Genomic DNA, 21,724 nt, shown 5'->3' on the forward strand with positions numbered 1-21,724 from the left:
AGATAACTGGGCCCTGCAGCACCCCCCACTAGCTCTGGTCCTCTCATCTACACTTCTGACGGTCATCTTTACCCCGTGGCCCCTTCGGGAGTAGTGGAGAGTGGCAGTGGATAAGCACCCACATCCTCTCGCTCCTTCAAGACACCAGTCCAAAGGCAGCTGCTGGACAGCGGGGCATGAGAACTAAGTGGGGAGACCCTGGAGGTCAGGTGCTCAGCACACTGATTTGTGGGGTCTAGTTAACCAGGCAGTGGGCACAGCTGTCTGTCCCCAACCTGCTCTGTCTTCCTCACACAACTCCTGTGGAGTCAAATTCTTTTTGCAACCCAATGGTGTGGGAAACAAACGAGTTTAGTTCCAGTGTCTACTGAGACAGCGGCTGCCCGGATCCCAGGTGCCTTCAGCAGTCAAGAGTGTCCCTTTTCTTCCCCTCATTTGCAGCTCTGTGAACTCTGCCCGGGGCCATTTAATGACCCTTATACAAGGTGCTGACAATCAAGTCACAAGTCATTTCTGCACAGGGCCATGTCCTCGAGTGGATACAATGATGGATGGGGAGGTCCAGATAACATGGATGCCCAGCTCTCCCACATATATGTGGAAGCAGGTCTGGTCCACCGCGCATGAACACAGCTCACAGAAGACAGATCTTTCAGAGTCACACACACTGGGGCAGAGCTGGGACTGTACCCGGGGCTCCTCTGTTCATCCCCATTGGCTTTGTTTCCCAAGACATAACCTGTGGGGACTGTGAACTACGCGTAAGCCTGTGCTTTGTGGAGGAAGGCTGGGGGGTGGGGTTCTCCCCCTTCTACACACATCAAAGCCTTCAGTATAAACAAAAGCCATTTGTTAGCCTTGAAGAAATCACTATCTAGAGAGGGACCAGGACCTTCACGGCTCTTGTCTTTCCTACCAGCGAGGCCCTGCAGCCCTGTCCAAGGCTGAGGGAACTCTAGCTCTCCTAAGGTGACCATTGTCACTGAAATACAAGAAGGTCTTCAAGCCTGAAGCTTATCACACAATGGAGCAGGAGGCATGTGGGGTTGAGTTACATAGCGAAGCGGGGAGGGTGCTAGGCTGAACAGAGGGAACATTTAGACACAAGGAGGCCACATGGTAAGTCTCGTTTTACTCAAACAGAAGAGTGTTTCTCTGCTGGTAATTTAGTTGGGTGGGAGGTTTGAACTAAGGGCGAGGATGCTTACATCACTTAAAGAACTTCATCTCGGTGTCCACACAGTCATAGAAAAGGTCCCCCACCTCGGCAGGGTCTGGGGGCTCGGGGCTGCTCAGGATCTCTTCCATGGCTTCCAAGCCTTGCTTCTCCAACTCCAGCATGGTCTTCCTCAGCGTGCGGCCTTGCTCCTGAGGAAGGACACAGCCATGCAGAAGAGCATGCGTTATGGCAGTGGACACTGGCAGTCCAGGGTCCAGCTGCTCACAGCACCATATACCCCCTCCTCTGTTCCCAAACCACCACTACCGGGGCTGCTCTAGAATGTGGTTACATCACCAGGCTGCTTGGAACACTTCCACAGCCGCCAGATGTCCGATTCAGAAGTCGTGACTACTGAGCGGTGGTCCAGGGCCTCTCGCTTTGTGCGTCCATTCCCTCCGGCTGTATGCATTGCTACACTCCATGATAATCTCTCCCCATTGTTCAGGTGACTCGGCACTCTGGAGGCCCTTCCCTCCCTTAACACTAGATCAACCTGAGCCCATCTTCAGACTTCTGTGGAAGGCCTTTCCTCCAGAATGCAACACCTTCTTCCTGCCATAATCGCCATCATCTGTATTGTGATGACTGGCCTATGTGGCTGTGTCTCCCGTCATACCCTGACCTCCTGGAGAGGAAGAGGCTTATATCTACCTTGTGACGCCTGGAGCACTGTAGGCATTCTTTAAAAAAAAAAAAAAAAAAAAAAAAAAGTCTATTGAAGGAATAAATGGCTCAATTAATAAACATGCCATGGATATCCCCATGTCACTTTTTTCCATGATGATGGTTTCCAGGGGGGCCAAGGCTGCATGTTAAGCTGGCAGCCAAACTTGGTGATATCTAGGAGTCTCCCAGGTGATACTGACTTGGGCAGCATGGCAGCTGCAGGATGGAAGGGGTCATGGAGAGCAGCTGAGGCTTGGCGCTGTGGGAGGCCATTGGTGATGATACAACCTCAGCTGCAGTGGAGACCACGAGCCTATTGAAGACACTGGGACCAGTGTGTGACCACTAAGGACCCCAGCAGATGCAGAATGGAGCTGGCCTGAGCCTGTGACAAGCTGGGTGCTTTAAAGATGACGGTGCCTGAGAAATGGAGTTGTCCAAACCTTTTGGAATCCGGAAAATTTTAAGCGAGTCTCAGATACCACACTAAGCTCTAGGCTACAGGACTCAATTTATGATGCTGGGTATCAATGTTGCTTTGATTTGATTTGAACTGCATCCTGGTTCTTAGTTTCTTGAAATAAGAAACATGTAACTTATTTTTCATTTTGCAGGAGCCCAAATTAAGAGATGTGGGTTTTTAAAGAAAACTCTGACTTTTAAAGTATTGAATTTTATTTTATTTGTTTATTTATTTTTGAGACTCTCTCTCTCTCTCTCTCTCTCTCTCTCTCTCTCTCTCTCTCTCTCTCTCTCTCTCTCTCTCTAGCTAGTCCTGACTGTCCTGGAACTCACTCTGTAGACCAGACTGGCCTCAAGCTCACAGAGGTCCACCTGCCTCTGCCTCCTGAGTGCTGAGATTAAAGGTGTGTAGCGTCACACCTGGCTAAAGTATTAAAATTTTTAAAGACTTTAGGACTTGTGAAGTTATAGTGTTTTACACTAACATGAGATCTTACAGATGAACAAGATAGGAAAGGCTGTGTATTTCTGTGTCAGGCTGGTAAGGGATCAATTGTGCCAGTTAGTATTCTTGTCACTTTGACACAAGACAGAGTCATCTGGGAAGAAAGAACCTCAGTTGAGAAAACATGTCAATCTTTAATGTAGGCAAGCCTGTGGCAAATTTTCTTGATTAATGGTTCACCTTGGAAGGCCCAGCTCACTGTGAACAGGTCCACCCCACCTTGGGCAGATGGTCATGGGGTATATTAAAAAAGCAGGCTAATCAAGCATGAAAAAGCAGACCAGCAACAGCATTCCTTCATGGTCTTGGCTGCATTCTCTGCCTCCTGGCTCCTGCTTTGAGCTCCCGCCCTGGCTTCCCTCAGTGGGGTACTGTGATCCAGACATGTAAGTCAAATAAACTCTTTCCTCCCCAGATTGCTTTTGGTCATGGTATCTACTACAGTAACAGAAAGCAAATTAGGACAGTGTGGTGTATGTGTGGATGGTGCATGTGTACACGTGTAGATATGCATTCCTGTACTCGTGCATGTTATGTGCATGAAAGCAGAGGCCAGAAGAGGATGTTAGGTGTCTTGCTCCAGCTTATTACCTCAGAACAGGGCCTCTCACTGAGTCTGGAGCTAGGCTGGTGACTAAGGAGCCTGAGCAGTTCTCTTTCCTCTGTGCCCCATAGCACTGTGGTTACAGGCTTACACAGCCATGACCAGCCTTTTACGTAGGTACTTCGGATCTAAGCTCAGATCCTCATGGAGGCACAGCAAGAGCTCTCGCTTACCTAGTCATTCCTCTGGCCTCAGTCACTGCTTTTTAAGATCTGCTTTAGAAAACTACAATACTAACTAGAAGAAAGTGGCGGGGGGGGGGGCTGGAGAGATGGCTCAGTAGTTAGGTGTACACCCCACCCTTATAGAAGACCTGAGTTCAAATCCTAGCACCCATGTGGAGCAGCTCACAACTGCCTATAACTCCAGATCCAGGGCATCTGACACCTCTGGCTTCCTTGGACACCTGCAATCATGTGCACAGAGACACAGGAATAAAAATAAATCTACAAAAGACAATGAAGCGTGGGCGCCAATTTTTCTAGAGATGGTTCCTTCCTTTGGGACAGCTTAGGCCTGTGAAAGTCGTGGTACAAACAGTGGGGAAAGCTGACCAATATCTGACAACTACATTCCTTCTCCCTCTCAAAAATAAATCATAGGCTTGGGGTTTTCGTGAAAATTCACCACTAAAGGCTACTGTGGGCATTTACCACGTGCTAGGGAACACTAGGGACTGCTAGGGATTTTTCTTCATTGGGTTGCTGTGTTCTAACTTTATTAACCAAAGCTTTTCAGGTATAACAGTTGTACTCTGAGGAATTATTTCTAAAATACTGGGGACTTGAGAATCTTTTTTTTTTTTTTTTTTTTTTTTTTTTGTATCACAACAGGATATTCATAGCATAGAAGCTACTTTTGAGTGTGGAGCTGTTTTGGACACTCACACTGTGAAACCCCAAGTTCACACCGCCTTTGAGCAGTTACCATTTAGAAATGGCATATGACTCATTCCATACAGTACAGTTTTCATCCCCCAAAAGCACACAAAGATTTTAGCTAGCACATCTCTGCTGCTCTGAGGTCAGCAGCGATGAGGAAGGGACCATCAGCCCACTGGATTCGGAGTAACGACAGAAGCAGAGGCTTCATCTTCTTTGGTTTCAGGAGAGTTGGTAGGAAAGTTAACACCTGCTTTCTCCTTCTGAGAGAGATCCGCAGGGCTAGAGAGAAGGTACCTGTGTGCTAATCACCTCCCTGCCTCCTTTCCTGTTGCCCTCCACCATCCTCTCGGACCTCCTCCAAGCTCACCTGGTCACTCTCGATGACAGCACGTGCCCACTCATGAGCCTTGTATAGCTCATGCCGGCGGTCTGGCTTCTCCTGGAACCGAGGTTCCTTTTTGGCTGGGTCATCGTCACCAAAACAGGGTGACTGTGCTTTGGGGACAAGTTTGACATCATCGACAAAGATGAATGGCTTGAATATGGACCTGGAGAGAAAGGAAAGCGGCGTTAGCCAGACTGAGCTTGGTGCCTGGAGTACCCAGTGATGAGCCAACAGAGGCAGGCAGGGCAGGCCAAGAGACACACGGCTGTATGTTGTCGTCGCTATTTCTATAAAACTAGCAGCCATTGACGAAGGCGGATGGTGAAAGAGACTTTTGCTGCTCTGAGAAGATGACTAGAAAGGCCCCTTTTTGCTAGGAAAGAAGGGTAAGTAGACACAATACTCCAAGACAGGGGAGAATAAACCATGTATTTGAATGGCACAGAGGACTGCCCCTTTCTCTCCTGGGAAGGCAGCGGTTTTTGGTTTTGATCTTAAGGGTCTACTTGAAAAGTCTTTGAAGAATCTCATAGACTAGAGGAGGACAGATTGAGGTGATATCAGCTAAGCCCAGAGGCCCCAGAGAGGACATGATCAGGGAGGGAAACAGAAGGCTGGCACTGAGCAGAGAAGGTGGTCAATGCCTCCTGCCCCGTTTGCCTCCTATTCTCCCGGCAGGATGAGCATATCTTAGAGGAAATGGCTGAGTCTGGGCACATGCACACATGGACTTGTGAATACCTGGGTATGCATCACACAAATACATATACAAACCCCCCAAGCAGCTACACATATAAAGAGCTGTACAGGATGAGAGATACCCACAGCTGGTTAACAGCTGGAAGAAAGCCTTATTCTCTCCCTCTCTCCTCCACAGCCCAAGAAAACACAGCTGGGACAGAGGTGCAATTCTGGCAGACACCCTGAAGGCCACTTGTAATAACAACAGGAGACAATGAGAAAGTGGGCCTTTGACACCCCACAGAGTGATTTTTTTTTCTCCTCTCAGTGGTACCTGTGGGCCCACTTCAAGAAGCCACAAAGAGGTTAAAAGTGAGCTGGGATGTGGGCTTCCTCAGCTCTGGCACATGTGAGACTTGAGGCAGCTAGAGCTCCCTCACCATTGTGCTACAGTCATGGACACTCTGACCTGAAAAGGACCATGAACCAGTCACCCTTGCTTTCTTAGATATGTCCTAAGATTTGCGGTGTCAACATCACTCAGAGCCCTGGAACCAGCCCTTTCCTGCTGAATCAGAATCAGCATTTAGCAAGACCTGAAGGGATTCATAATACCTAAGACGGAGGGACACTGCCATGGGTAACATGCTGATAAGTGACCTCTAGGTTTGTTTTCCGAGGCCATGGTAGGAAAGAAAGCTCTAGAGGGAGAGACACGAATCGTGACATGCAGAAGTAAGGCCCAGTTTCATTTAACCTGAAGGCCAGAGGCAGCTAGACCTTTTTACCTGAGCTGGGAGAGTGAGTGGTGCAGGTTAAGGACAGCTGTCTGGCTGGGACGCTCCTGTCCTCTCAGGTGACATGCATATTTACCAAAAATGAGTCCACCTGAACTTCTCAAAGAATTAATGAAAAATGAGGGAACAGGTGGGATGGATCGATAGCTCAGTGCTTAAGACTGGAGCACTTGCAGAGGACCTGGGTTCAATTCCCAGGGCCCACATGCAGTTCACAACCTTCCGGAACTTCAGTTCCAAGGGAATCAGATGCCCTCTTCTGGCCTCTGCAGGCCCTGCATGCATGCTGTGCGTAAAGATACATGCTGGTAACACACTCATACACATTTAAAAAACAATATTTTAAATAGGGGGGGAAACAAACAGAAAAAACCCGACCCATTTCTCAGCCCTGTCTGCCAGACAGCACAACACATGCCAGCTAGGTTGTTCCAGGGCCCTTGTTACTCAGCCTTTGTTTGTTTGTTTGTTTTGTTTTGTTGTTTTTTGGAGACAGGATTTCTCTGTGTAGTTTTGGTGCCTGTCCTGGATCTCACTATGTAGACCAGGCTGGCCTCGAGCTCACAGAGATCCTCCTGGCTCTGCCTCCCGAGTGCTGGGATTAAAGGTGTGTGCCACCGCCACCCCGCATTACTTAGCCATTACTAAAGGAAATCCCAGAATAGAGGGGAGCTACCCATGGACAGAGGAAGACACTTCCACTTCCTGCAGCCTCCTGGAACTAGATCATTGCTTTCTCGCCTCAGACTGCTGGGCGTGAAGGAGGAGTTAGTACAAAGCTTCACACTGTCTGAACCAATTGTGATTACCTCTCAAGGGAGAAGAGGAGGAGAGGAAGAAAGAAGTGTGGGCCCAGCACCCACTGGCATCAGACTGCTGCCATCCAGTTGTTCTGGTCTCTGACCATACAGTTGTCATAACAACAAGCATCCTCCTTGTCCCATAGGGTGAGCAGCACTTAGATGGCTGCAGTCTGTGCATGTGATACAGCAGCACCCTGGCTGGCCCAGGGACCCTTCTGCCCACGCAGTCCACTCAGCTCAGGGCTGTACCAAATGGAGCCAGTGACAGGCAGAACTGTTGAGCAGCTGAGCGGAGCCTCCTTGGAAGGAGACCTCCCATTCTCATTGACCCCAGGGACACGGCACCAGATGCTCATCTGTGACATGCTGCCTCCTCAGTCCACCAGCCTCTGCCCTGTACCACCCAAACTCCAAGGGGGAGGGAGGAGCGATCTCTTCCAGAGAACCCTGCCCTGCTTCCTGTGCTCTGACACACTGGTCACACCAGGCATGGCAGCCCAGCAGCTCTAAACTGAGTGAGAACAGGAGAGACAGACAGTTGGACAGAGGCCATGAATAGGAGTGCATCTGGCCAGATGTAAGGCCAGCGGTTTTTCTCTGCTTCTCAAGTGGACTGAAGTGGTGGCTACGGTTTCTTCCAGCGCCTAAGGCAGCTCTGCTGGCTCTGCGCCTTTCCGTGGCCATTTCTACGAGGCATGCCAAGTTGTCATTCCAACGACAGTAAGTTCGTGCCAACCAAAGTTTATCTTCTGCATCCAATATATAGGGGGAAATGGAGTGAAATACAGGAACTCAGTATAATGTCAGCCTCCCTCACCACCTACTAAATGTCAAGTTAGTTTACTGAACGATGGTGTCAAGTGCCAGGTAGCTTTTCTACGGCAAAGGGTACCATATGTTTAGCCTTCTCAACACCCTTTCTATTTGAAAACTAAACACTAAATATGAGTGGGTCCCCATAATATTTGGAACTGCCGAAGCTTCCCCAGAGTTCTTTTTCAGGCTGTAAAAAAATCAGCATCCTCAACTGCTACACATATGAGGCATCAGTTTGTGATTAAAGGTAAACTTGAGAGTGGATAAAGAATGTAAATGACAAAACTATGTAATTCTAGTTATTATAAAATGGTAAGAATTGTTGCTAATACCTGGCTGAAGAAATAAATATCTGTCATTCATGTCTGATCATCTGTACCTCTGGCCCATGCTCTACAAAGAAAATGTGGGACACTCGGCAGCTGGCAAACATTCTAATGTTTTGTCAATCTTTAATGCAAAGCACACTTATGATTCCAAATAGATAAGGGCATGCGCAGGCGTCTTTCCACACCTGAGCCTCAGACGGCAGCTTCTTCAATGCACTTGAGTGCTAATTAAGCCCACAGAGATTAAATGACTTGACCAAGGTCACAGGATGAGGTGGTGTCAAAGGTGAAACTGCCTCTCTGGGTCATGGCTGTACCTTCCAGGCCACTCTGCTCCAGTATCCCTGAGGGCCGCACTGCTTCCAGGTAGGAGGGAATGGCCCCATTTTACACATGAGATGTGTGAGGCTCACAGAGTTCAGTGCTTTGTCCAAAACTGCTCTCCAAATAAGTATCTAAATTCAGATCTTCTCAATGTGAAGAAAGCATTCCCTACCACTGCTCACTCCTGACCCTCCATCTGCCTTTTATACACATGTACTACTACAAAAGGCAATCGCTCTGATCAGCGAACAGTCTGACCTCAGACACACTTTGTTCTGGCTGAAGATAGAGACATTCCCCAAGTGGCTAGACCGGGCTCATCTTGTGACCAAAGTTCCCAAGGGACAGGAGACACAGTAAGGAACAATGCATGGGCCCTAGCTCAGATGAATCTGTTCAACCCTGGGGGGGAGGGGGTAGGAGGGGACCTGCCTAGAATAACCAGCTTCTCTCAAAATGTAGGTATCATTCTAAATGGCTCATCTGTGGTCATATGACAATGTCACTTTAATCTTGAGATCAGAACCCCTCAGTGAAGGAGTTTGCATTGTACATGAGCACTGGGACATTGTACTCCACACTGGGAAGGGGCATTGTACACAGCACTGAGAAGGGACATTGTACACAGCACTGGGAAGGGGCATTGTACACAGCACTGGGAAGGGACATTGTACACAGCACTGGGAAGGGACATTGTACACAGCACTGGGAAGGGGAACTGCACTTGAGGAGCACCCAGTGGCCCTACAGACACATGGTGGGCTAAGTCAGAAGCCTGGAGGCATCTTGGAAGGTCAGACTATAATAGGAAAAGAGGAGAGAGATGGTGTAGGAGGGATAGAGTGGAATTGAGAAGGATATGGGTGCCATTTGGTCCAGGGCCCCCCACTCCACATTCTGGTTATGCCTTGTGGACCCAAAGGCCTTTTGTGCTTCCTCTAGGAACAAATAAGTACCATCTAAGGCTGACAGTTACCCTGATGGTACAATCTGGGCCAATCCTTGAGGGGGCGGTTGCTGCTCCTTCTACCTCTCGGCATCATCTCTCCTGTTAAGGTAGCTGTATGTTTCCCCTGTGGGCTCCCCAATCCTTGAGTCTGCGTGGGCTTGCCTACATCCATGGCCTGCCTCTCTGTGCTGTCCCAATCTAACAACTACACCTCTCAAAAGAAATAAGCTCAGATTTGTGGTGGTTGCTGATTTCTATGGTGTAAATGCTCTCTCTGTGGCCCATGTGGCCCCACCAAAGACATCCCAGTGCATGGGAAGCACTGATGAACACGAGTACTCTGGCTGCTACATACCCTAACAGTCTACCCTTGACAGACTAAAAGAACCAAGGTACCTCTCTAAATATTCATTCCCTTCCAGCCTGCCAACATCCGCGGAGCATCAGCAAGTACTGATTTCTCAGGAAATGGCTCCTATAGGTCAGAGCCGGTTCCCCAAAGCCAACCGGCATCCCTGTCAATAAATGAAAAGCCTGCTGACTCAGCAGAGCAGCAACATTATGGTAGAATTTGTCTCCTTGGTAAGCTTGATTAAAGGGCCTTTGCCTCTCCCTCAAACATTCAAGTGCTGATTTTCCTTCTCCTTTGAACCCCAAATCTACATGGTGCCTGGCACAGGAGAGGAGGGGGCATGAGAGATGAAGGGATGAAGGAAAAGGTCGGATGTGAAAGCCAGCTAAGATCTGTAAATTAATGTGTGGGGCATGACGGAGAAGGACCCAAAGCAGATGGAGCCCCAGACAGAGCCCAATACCAACTGGGAGGAGCAAGTCATCATCTTGAAACATCTCTGCATTTTAATCCTAGCAGAAGTCAGCTGAGATCGCCTAATTACACCACCTGATGACAAAAGACAGTGTTCTTTGTGCCCAATTACGGAGAAGCAGTGAGGCGTCAAACAGGATGACAACTAACGGCAGTCCTGAGTCACAGTGGGTGACACAGCCTGTTTCTCCCTGGAAGACGACGACGATCTGTCTTCTCAAAGGACTATCGTCTTCAAGAAGGGCTTTCCAATTAATTGAACCATGAATAATTTTCTTTTAAAACTACTTTAAAGTTTCCACTTAGTACCAGAAGGAGATTTCACAACCCATTTCTATAATTGGATTAAGCAGCCTGCTTCAGCCTGAGCAATAGGATTGATTCCTTTCTCTGAGTGTTCTGGACATTACAAGTCTCTCATATCCTAAGCAAAGTTAGAGTGAGGCCTCCGTGTAACAGGGCCCTGGAGTGTGGTCCAGCCAAACCCACTACTTGAAAGACACCTGTTTCCTAAAGAGTAAAGCCTGTACACCTTGGCAGAATACTCCATGCTCAGAAGCGGAACTCTTACTACCCCTGGAGAGCCCCTTGGCCCACAGAGCCCTTGGGAGACAAGTCTTAGCCTATGAGGAGGGGCCTGGATGCAAAGAGATGTGAACACAGGATCTGCTAGGCCAAACCATGGAGGAAGGCGGGGATAAAATCAACGCCAAGCAGGTGGAGTTGGGGGTGGGGGTGGGGAATGCCATCCCCAGAGAGAATGCCAGGAATATTCAGTGGCTGACACAGAGAAGGGCCAGCAGCTGAGCATGGCTGAGCTTGGTGAGCAGAAGGTAGGGAAAGGCCTGACAGAAACCTAATAGCCAGCCTCAAGAAGGTGCACACCCAGCCAGTTCTGGTGGTGCAGACCTGTGATACTAGATGTGAGAGACCCAAAATCCTGGCTGTTCCTCCTAGAGGGTGTGCCCTCAGCACTGTGCAGTACTGCCTTCTTGCTGAAGCAGGTGGGCAGAAAGCAGTTCTCCAAAACATGTCCAAAAATGGCAGGTACTTCCACAGGTACCACCCCTGGACCATTTTGTCCAGTAACTCACAAGAACTGGTTCTCTTTGCAAACCTTGGGCATCCCTGTCTCTGGACCTTACTGTGTTTTATGCATATTTGCGTCGTCATCTATAACCCAATGCTTGGGCCATGGTCTATACTCAACAACAATAACTGGGTTCCATGACTAGAATGAACATTATGTGGCTGCAGGCGAGCAGTCTACCTTATCACAGCTCCCGTACTACACTCCCCAGGCTGAGAACGAAGAAAAGTATCCAAGGGAAGGACATGGCCAGGAGCTTGCGCCTTCTGCCTACCTGTTTTTTAGACAAACCTGGAAGGATCCGGGGTCCCGGTGAAGTAGTGGATGCACGGTGAACTTCGGTTCTGAGGCAGGACAGACACTATACTGGATGTAGTGAGGAAAGACTCAGAGTCTATGCAAACTCCACTGGCTTTATCCCGTAAGATGTTAATCATCGTCTGCACAGTGATGCTTTCTAAGAGGGAGAGGGAGAGAGAGAGAGAGAGAGAGAGAGAGAGAGAGAGAGAGAGAGAGAGAGAGAGAGAGAGAGAATATAGCTGTGAAGGCTGGCAACCAAGACTGATTTCCTTTTTTCTATTTACTTCTCAACTCCTGAATATAATTCCCAATTGCCCTGATAAACTCTGGCCAATGGGAGATGAGCAGAAATGGCGTATGTACATCTCTGCTCACACCCATGCTCTGGCCTTCACTTTTTCCTCCTGCCTTCCTGCTGGCTGGGAGAGGTTAACAAGTACTTCACAAACTGCGTCCCTGAGTTGAACAGAAAAACCCCCAGTCCTGGACTCTCTCTCTCCATGTAGATGCTAATGTGGGAAAGAAATGGCTTCCAACTCTTTAAGCCATATTAACTCAGATCTCTTTGTTATAGCCTTACCTCTACCTCAACTAGCGCAATGACCGAACAGACACACACACAAGAAACTGTGTGGTGCCTAAACGTGGCCCTCCACACTCTCACCTCCATGCCTACTCGCTGATCGGGGTAAGTGTACTATTTGAAGAATGACCACTTCACAGTGTGAAACACACAGAGGAGCATTCAGAGTGCCCAGTCTTTAGGACTATGGACTCCAAATTCAGATGAGTGGGCTGAGTCCCTGATGACGCATGATCCCACTCCATCACGTCCTCCTGTGACTATGACTCTGTTAAACAGCCTTTCAGCTGCATGTGGTGGCTCATGCCTATATTCTCAACATTCAGGGGGCTGAAGCAGGAGAAGCACTCATTTGAGGCCAGCCTGGGCTACATAGTTAGTTCCAGGACAGCCTGAGCTAAATAGGGAAACCTTTCTCAAAATACAAAACCAAAACAAATCAAAACCGAAGCTGTGTGGAAAAGCAGCTAGCTGGCCAGCCGTGGACCCCAAGTTCCAGGTCAGAACCTGCAATAAATTCACTCTTCCTCAAAACCCCTCCCCCAAATTACCAAAAACAAGCATGCAAGCCAACAACCCCACTCTTAGCCTGAGTGCACCAAGATGGACTCAGAGAGAAGATTCCTTATGTCCTCTTTGTAAATCTCTTACATTTTACACACAATATTAACAATGTCTTTGGTTTCATTACCTACCCCGTGTCCCGATTTCCTGCCTCTCTGTCGTATTCATTTGAATCCGTCTCTAGCAGGTTGGTAGTATCTCTGACATCTTCTGTCTTGTATTTCTTCCCTTGCTTAGGCCCTGCCAAGTCTCCTAAGGTTCCCCAGTCTGGACTGGGCAGGTGGCGCCCCCTGGAATTATAACGTGCTCCTCCACCCTGTGCTTCTGATTAACTAGTGCCGATTTAGGGCTGATGTTTGAGCAGGAGAAATAATTTCATCACTAGTTTTATTTTAGCTTAAAACATTTGGAACTTTCTCATGAAGCTCTCACTTAAAAATGAATATTCCCACGCCTTTGTATACAACAATTTCTACAGCAAAGTCCCAAAGCAATATTCTACATCAAGGATCAGAAAACATTTTCTTAAAGAACCAGATAGGGGATATGTTAAGCCTCTGGACCATGCGTTCTCTGTCACACTGTCCTCACAGCAATTCAGCTCCACCACTATAGAACAAAGGTGGCCAGAGGCAGTACATAATGAAATGAGTTTGTGCTGCAGTTTGGACTTGAAATATCCTCTATGGCTGTTTTCCAATAAAACTTTATTCACAAAAAAAAGCCACTACTAGAGGACATACTTTGCAGCCATTAGTTCTAAATGATCTTTTGATTGACAGATAATGCATGTATAACTAGCAAATACAAAATGTGACCATTATGAACCTGGGGGGGGCAGTTTCTATTCACACATATAAGGAGCCATCTGTTCAACACATTTACCTAAATATGGGTTCTTAATCAGAATTCAGTAATGTACAGCATTGCTAAATGGGTTATAAAGAGAATCCAGTTCAATAGTCCAATTCAGAAGTTCATGGGCAGAAGCAATACCCAGGCACCACGGGAGGACCTCAAAGTGAGCAGAGGCTTATCCTGCTGGCTAAGTGGGCTAGGAAAGAGGGGTTCTCCCAAGTTTCTGAAGCTATAAGGAAGGCTGCAGTGAGTACCACAAAGAATCACATAATAGCAGTGTTTACATCAGTAGGAATAGAAACCCCCACAGGTTCCTACAGGTGTGGAAGCTGCGTGTAACACGTGCAAGCTGGCCCCTTGCCTGCACACCAGGACGTAAGGTAGAAGTGGGTCTTTAACTTGCAAAGCTTATTCCCTACTCCTCCTCTTTGTTGATCCTCTCAAGTTCAGCCAAGAACAAGAGTGCAAGAAGGAGAATTGTAAGGGACAGGTTAACTTACCCTCCTGCTTTTCTAAGCTGTCTTTGCCTGCACAGCAGTCTAGATGGTCATCGGCTGGAGAAAAAACCTGGGCAAAATTGAATTCATCCTCTCCTGTCCACCAGCCTTGACTCTGAGCATACGTCCGGAGTTCCGGATGCTCTTCGTCCATCTTCGTTGTGAGTGACAGCTGGTTGCAAATGCACCTCACCCCCTCTGCAAAGAGGTGAATGTGTGGTTAGTGGTGGGAACCCCAAGACTGCAGGGAGAAATCAGTTCCATTTCTGAGAAAAGAAACATGGAATCCTTGATCCTCACTAATCCAGGAGACACCCTCAAAGGTTCAGCCTGTCTCCATCAGACATTGTTATAGCTTAGATGGACATCAGCTTTACTGATCTTAAATTCACAAACAAAATGAAACACTAGAGGCCCTTTATTCACACTAAATAAGCCCTAAGCATTCATGTTTACAGGGAAATTGAGCAGTTCTTTGAAAGGACTGCTGTGCTCACAAGACTTGGGGATCTGTATGTGATTCACAACATAAGTGGTTCTCAACCTGTGGGTTGTGACCCCATTAAGGAGTACATCTCAGATATCCTGCATATCAGATATTTACATTGTGATTCATAACAGTAGCAAAACTACAGTTATGAAGTGACAATGAAGGTGATTTTATGGTTGGGGGTCGCGACAACATGAGGGATTGTATTAAAGGATCGCAGCATTAGGAAGGCTGAGAACCACTGCTATTCAGGGATACTCCATGACGATCACAGGCTCCCCCTCCTAGAGGAGCAGCCTGCCACCCCCACCCCACTCCCTCCCACAGATGAAGGGTGACTTGGTCCTAAGCTTCAAAGGGATGTCTAGACTGCCGAGGCCAGGCTACCATTGCTAGATCAAAAGGGCCATTCACACAGGCTGCTCCCAGGAGGCATGCTGAGCTTCCAAATTCTTGGAGAATGAAGAACTAAGAAAAAAGCTCCAATGGACCACTTACTGCCTGAACCCCACTACAGCAGAGCCCCTGCTGCCTGACTCGGGGTCCCTAGAAGCAAGATCAGCTGGACCGAGTTTTCCCAGGATGCCTTGCTTTGATGATTGACACCTCCAAAATATGCACTCCTGACTGAGAGGCACCAGTTGCTTGGCCATTCATTTTTTTCAGAGGGTATCACTAATATAAAATATCATTGAGCAATAGAAAACAGCTATGGTCCAAACAAGTGAGTTTGATACCATCCATACTAAGCCATTCAAAGAAAGAACTGTTTTTGTATGCACAACAGATGTTATTTTCCTAGAAGGCTGATTTACAGTAGACATTTGTTTTTAAGAATCAGAACTGAGAGCACAGAGTGCATTAACTCCTACCAACATCAATCACAGTGCCATTGGGGTCAGAGAACAGGAAATCGATGAGTTAAAAAAAAGGGGGGGCTCCAGAAAAAAAATGTTTAGTGAAAAACAACACTCATTTTGTAGAGATGGACTTTTATAAGTGATGCTTTGAAGGGAGCTTGGCTTCTGAAATGCAGTTACAGATCAAAAAGTCTTAGATTCTACTTAAAAGCAACTAGACTGCTTTGAAGCACAGCCCATCGGCCTTCCCGAGAAAGCCATTTGATAACATCACTTTATCTTAGGAGGGTTTCTGTAAAGGAGTTTTCAGTTCCTACCAGGAAGGAGAGCTGGAGGTCTGGAGGAGGAGCGGCTTTTATTTTGCAAACACTCTAAAGCCTGGGAAGGGAGCATGCATAGGTCCTGAGAGATGGGTGCTGGGCACATGGATGTAGGAACACTCCCTGTGCTGCTGGTGGCTCGGCCAGCCCGTTCCACACGCTGTGAGAACGAGCAGTCAGTCTTCACACACACAGGAAACCCGTTTAGACTTCTTGGTCTCTACAGGGCAGCTTTGTACAGGAAATACACACTAATCTTGGGGGAGCCTTGGTTGCTGGAACCTATGCACAAAATCAGGTTTGGCTCCCAGTGGCCATAGAAGACCAGACTCAGATCAGATTTGGCTCTCTGATTACCTAAAAAGCGGGGTGGCAAACATATTGCAAATCTAATAGTTTTCATAGTTAACTAATAAAGACCTCATAATAAAAAATACACTGGAAAAAAATATGCAGCCCCGTAGAGGTTCAACAAGATACAAGTGTGATGGTGCACTAGCTGAGACTACCTGGAATTCGGCTGGGAGAATGGCAGTACACATAGTGTGTAGGTATCATCCTGTCCCAAGGAGGGCAAGGGGGCTACCGCTAACCACATTTCTTTGGAACCATTTCTTTAGAAGCCCTTTAATCAATTCTAGGATCCTACCCCATTGGGAATCTGAGGGAGGGTGCTGGGTGGTGGTACACTGTCTCAGTATTGCCCCCAAAGCAAGAAGCTGCATGAACTAGAAAGACACTTCTCCTGTAGATGGCCAAGTCCATGCTCTTCTAGGGATGTAGCCTCAGATGGATGACCTGGTTGGCCCTGAGTGGCACTCAGTAGTCCTCACAGATCCAAGTTTCTATTTCAGAGGAACAGTCTTGAGAAGCTAGGGAGCTGGGGGTGACAAGGGATTTGTTGTTATGAATGAAGACTCCCCATTCCTTTCCCTAAATCATAGTCAAGGCCTGCAGTCAAAACTAGGTATGTCCAAAAAACAAACAGGAAGTGTAAAAAGTTAGCTGTGTACTTCCTGAGTCTTGATATCCTTTCACAGGACTCAGGAGACTCTGGATACATTTCCAGAAACAGATACCTGGAAGTGAGAGGCAAACCTAAGCCTGATGACCAGTGCAGAGTTGATGCACCACAGCAGCCTAGCTCCTCTGAGATGGCCCAGCATGTCCGACCAACATCATCTCAGCCTTCAAACTCTATCCTGCACCTCCTCACCTGTGATTCTCTCGGCAGCCCAATACTTCCCTACGGTCTCCAGCACCCAGGCTTCGTCGCGATCCACCAGCAGATATGCACTTTGGAAGCTATGGCAGGAATGTGCATCTTCATAATAATTCCCACCTTGTCCGTGCTCATCCAACAAGGAGACAATGATGTCTAAGGCTTCTTTAGCTGTTGTCCCTCGTTCTAAACCAAGCCTAAAGGAAATCAGAAGTATACCTGCATCATTTCAGACCAGATGATCATTACCATAGCAACCACAGGTTGGGACAAGGTTATATCAGGAAACATGCCAATGTGTACAAACATTTTAAATATTCAGACCAATATATGAACTAGTTAATAGTTCTTTAACTCAGAATGCCTCTCGCATATCCTATTACAAACTGTAGGAATGTGTTTCTTTAGACAATCCATAAGAATAGACGTATCAGGGTCAGCCCCTCCTTATTCTTGGCTGACCGTATCTCTCATCAAGTTCAGCTCTAGCCTAGATTTCCTCCTGACTGCTGCCTAAGGAAAGGAAACCCTCACAGCCTAGATCAACCGTTATTCTACAGTGAGTGCTTTGGATACTGTTGTAGCCTATTTGTGTCTCCCCAAGACATTGAAATCCTAACACCCATGAGATGGTATTAGGAAGTGGGTCTTCTGGGAGATGATGAAATCACAGGATTGGCACCCTTATGAGTGCCACTAGTGTCTTTTATAGAAGAGGCCTCCTCAGAGAGCTGTCTTGCCTCATTCCACCATTGGAGGACACAGTAAGTAGATGCCGTGGACGAATCAGAAGGCATCCACATTAGACATTAAATACTGGTGCCTTGATCTTGAACCTCCTTGTTTCAAAATCTATGAGCAATGCATTTCTATTGTTTATAACTATCCCATTTATTTTGCTACGGTATTCTATAGTGGACTGAGAAAACTGGATCTAAGGTTTGATTGCCAGCCATTGTCCTCTGTGTATATAATTTTCTCAGAGATCTTATCAGAAACAAATTATAATATGACGGGTTCTTTTTCTATGTACTTCCCTCCTACACATCAAACTGTATCAACTGATGTTGCTTATAGCATCAGCTATCAAAAGAACACAGATTCCTTCTAAAGTGAGCCAGGCATCTTCCTTCCCCAGCCCTATCAATGCATAAGTCTGTTAAGGGGAGAACAGACACTACCTTCTTCATGACTTTGGGTAGCATATATAAAAGCTTTGAACTTCAGCTTTATGCCATCTGTGAAACGTGTCAAGGTTTTCAAGGAGTTATAAGGTAATAAACATGAAAACACATAGCACTAAGGGCCAAGCTAGTAAACAATCCACTTCAGCAGGTGGGACGCTGTGAAATACAAACCCAAAGAGCATGGGCCCAGCTCCAGCTCTGGTTATGCTACTCTGTGGCAGTCTGCCCTAAGACATGGGACCTCTCCAGCTCTTTGTACTCATCCTGGACATGTGCGCACACAACTACCTCCCCCTCAAGCTGAGATGACAGGAAACAGCACGTGAGATGCATTTAGTTCATTTTGTCATCCATCCATTCAGTCGAACTATTGCTCTGCTTGAAGGAGCTCACATCTTAGAAGAGGGCAGCGGAGCTACTTAGGTGGTAACATTGCCTGTCCTTGATAAATTCATGACTTGGGAAGTAATGACTACTTAAATTCTCTCAATCGAATGCTTCCTAAGGGATGCCCCACTGTGCTGTCATGGAGAAGAAAGGATAATCCAACTGTGAGTGGAGCGAGCTGTGGACTGAGCCCTGTAATGGGCTTATTTCATAGTCACAGCGTTATATCCAAAGTCACTTGACAGGTCTCCTTTTACATTTATTTAGGGAGACTTGATTACAGAGCCATAATTCACAAAGTTGAACCCTAGGGCCTTGAGGGAGTAATAAAAGAAAATCCTGAGCCTTGAGCTTCACAAACAGGGTGGCTAGGTTTCAAACTGTTGTCTGAGCCCTCCCTCCCTCTCTCCCTCCCTCCCTCCAAGGCAGCACATTATCTATACCTCTGGCAGGAATGAAAAGAACCAAGTCTCTGAAAAAGACATTAAGTAGATTTCCCTTTGTCAGTGCCATTATCTCCTAAAAGGAGGGGCATCTCAAGGATTTGGACTAAAATCTTTTCCAGGATCCCTGGTCATAATGCCTCATGGTTCAATGCCCTCAGGCCTCTGCATGCCTAACTGGACCCACACAAACACACTCCAGAAGCATGCTACCATGGCTGTGTGCAATAGTCTTTGGAGGTTGGAATTTCTGTTCTGTAAATTCTAGTGTGCACAGCTGATGTCCTGCCTGCTGAAACCCCATCCAGGCTCTGTATTTGCACTTTCCCCTCATCCAAACATGCAAGCAGAATTCCGATTTCGCTGCTTCTCAGATCAACATAATGAGTTAGATGCTATCTATGCCTTTAACCCACATGACCATTCCCACCCGGCCTCCGGCCACAAGATGAGGACAGGACTGCCCACTCCACAGCACAGAGGCAGGTAAGGACACTCTCTACCTGAGCTCAAGAGGTATAAATGAGTCACTGGACAGGAGGCCATCACTCAGCATCCTAAGGCATAGTTTGAAACTGTTCCCACCCATTCTAGCCTCCCAGGTGGCTAGAATGGTGGGCTAGAATGCACAGGATTCCAAATGAAAACAGCATGCTTCAGGCCCAATGCCTAATTTGAGTTGGTGACTATGCCTTAGCCTAGGAAAGACCAGGACAGAGATGGGTTGGAAAGGTACACATTAGTCCCATCCAGACATCTGCTTCCTTCCAAAGTGCTTTGTCTAAGTTGTTCTGGATCTAAGAGTTAGATGTTCCTGGATTCAAATCTTGGTTTTGTGAAAGAAAAAAATTGAGTCCCAATAGCCTGCTCACAGGTGGATCATACTTCCCTGCCCATTCCTGAAAGGAGAGTTCATCAGATGGCATCTGCACTTTGGTTTAGGAATCTGTCTGCTGAGCTTTGCTATATCTATAACTCTGTACATTAGAAGGGGCTCCCCTCTGTACCCCAAATAAGAAAAACTAGGTAAAAACTGGATTGAGTTTAGTAAACCATTGCTATTCTGAGGCAAGCAATGAAAATAATTAATATCCCACCCTAGAGGACCCTGTTCTCAAAGGACACTGTCCTTGGAGGACTCTTACAAATTACCCTCCCCACTTCCTACCAACACATCCTCAAGGTCCCACTGGTTTGTGGCCTTTTGGACATTTAGAATATTCTCAGAAAGGGCTGGGCGTAGGATGATGCTATGAACAGGTTTGTGCCCATCTTCAAAGGCTGGATCCACTTCCCCTGTGCAGTAGCAATCAGAGCTTTGGGAAGTGGTTAGGCCATGAAGATGGAGTCTTTGTGATGATGTCAGGGTCCTTAGCAAAGAGACACAAAAGGTTGTCATCTCTCGGCTGTGGCCATCTGTACCTCAGATGGGACCTGTTGGCACTGTGATCTTGAACTTCCCAGCCTCCAGAACTGAGATATAAATATCTGTCATTTAAACCTCCCAATCTGTTAGGTGCTGTGTGAACTTGAACTTTAAAATGTATGGAATTGTTTTGGATTGAGCTCCTGCAACAGGCCTCAGCTGACCAGTTCAAACTTGAGCTGCCTAGGCTAAATGCCCCATAACCGGAGCTTTTGAAGGCAGAGTTAACCCACGCCTGCTTCTCTTTAATGAACAATAGATTCTAGTCTGCCTGAGTCAGCATAAGAAAGTCCCTGGAACTGGAACTCTTTCAGGAAAGTAACCTGAAGTCACCTAATGTTAATGGGTTTCTTTTTCTTCCCCGAGTTATTCTGTTTCTCCTCTTCCACTCTGTAAAAGCCAGTGTTCCACTCTTACCTGCTGGGAGCTTATTCTGCTTTCCAGAATGAAGGCTGCCCTGATTCATGTGCCAGGAATAAACGCCAACTCAATCTAAAACTCAATTTGCTGTCATTTCATCTTCTGACAGGGGAGAGGGGGGTTGACCTTTTGACTCCTTTCCATTTCAGTCTCCCTGGAAGAAGTAAAGCGGGATCTAATCTGGAGAGAAGTGGTGCCCTGGTGTTCCCAGCTCAGCCACCTCCTAGCCCTGGGACGTTGGGCAAGCCGCTTAACTTCCCTAATTTCCAGTTTCCTCATCTACCATAGGAATTAGAAGACCTAGCTATCTGGCTTGTTGTGGTTGTTAAATGAGGTAATATGTATAAAGCCAGTTTCCCAAAAGAGTTCAGGACATTACGGCTTTAATTACGCAGGTGCTTCCCCTGCAGGTAATGGCTGGGCCTTCTTTCCCATCACCTGTGGGCTCCTACGCTCGCTTACCACCTACTATAAAACCACGAGTCTTTCCAAATTTTTCTGATATGAGGAACAGCTGATGGGTTGTGTTTAGAACTATAAGATGCTCTGAAATGCTGAGACTGGCCAAATTTAGTGCCAACATCAAACCCAGTAAGAAGCAGGAAAAGTCAGTCTGCAGGGGAATGGCTCAGAGGACCTGAGTTCAGATGTAATATAATGCTGGGTGTTCACCTGTAATTTCAGGCCCCTGGGAATTCAAAGACAGAGGAATACCCAGAGCAAGCTGACTGGTGAGGCTAGCTGTGCTGGGAGGCTCTGGGTCTTATTGGGAGACCCTCCCTAAAGAAATGAGGTGGCTGAGTGATCCGGGAAGGTTCCTGGGC

At 47.2% G+C, this 21,724-nt stretch overlaps 1 protein-coding gene across 1 annotated transcript in view; it reads right to left on the minus strand.

The window, feature by feature from the left end:
• Nucleotides 1-1,113: 1,113 nt before the first annotated feature.
• Nucleotides 1,114-21,724, minus strand: part of Scrn1 (secernin 1) — a 62,813-nt gene continuing 42,202 nt past the window's right edge. The window contains exons 4-8 of the mRNA XM_006992176.4: nt 17,032-17,234; nt 14,149-14,343; nt 11,635-11,800; nt 4,711-4,891; nt 1,114-1,368 (exon numbers count right to left, since the gene is read on the minus strand). Of these exons, the coding sequence (XP_006992238.1) occupies nt 1,210-1,368; nt 4,711-4,891; nt 11,635-11,800; nt 14,149-14,343; nt 17,032-17,234 (904 nt within the window). The 3' untranslated portion in view covers nt 1,114-1,209. The remainder of the gene's footprint in view (nt 1,369-4,710; nt 4,892-11,634; nt 11,801-14,148; nt 14,344-17,031; nt 17,235-21,724) is intronic.

This window comes from Peromyscus maniculatus, chromosome 3, assembly GCF_049852395.1.
Source record: "Peromyscus maniculatus bairdii isolate BWxNUB_F1_BW_parent chromosome 3, HU_Pman_BW_mat_3.1, whole genome shotgun sequence".
Taxonomy (NCBI): Eukaryota; Metazoa; Chordata; class Mammalia; order Rodentia; family Cricetidae; genus Peromyscus; species Peromyscus maniculatus.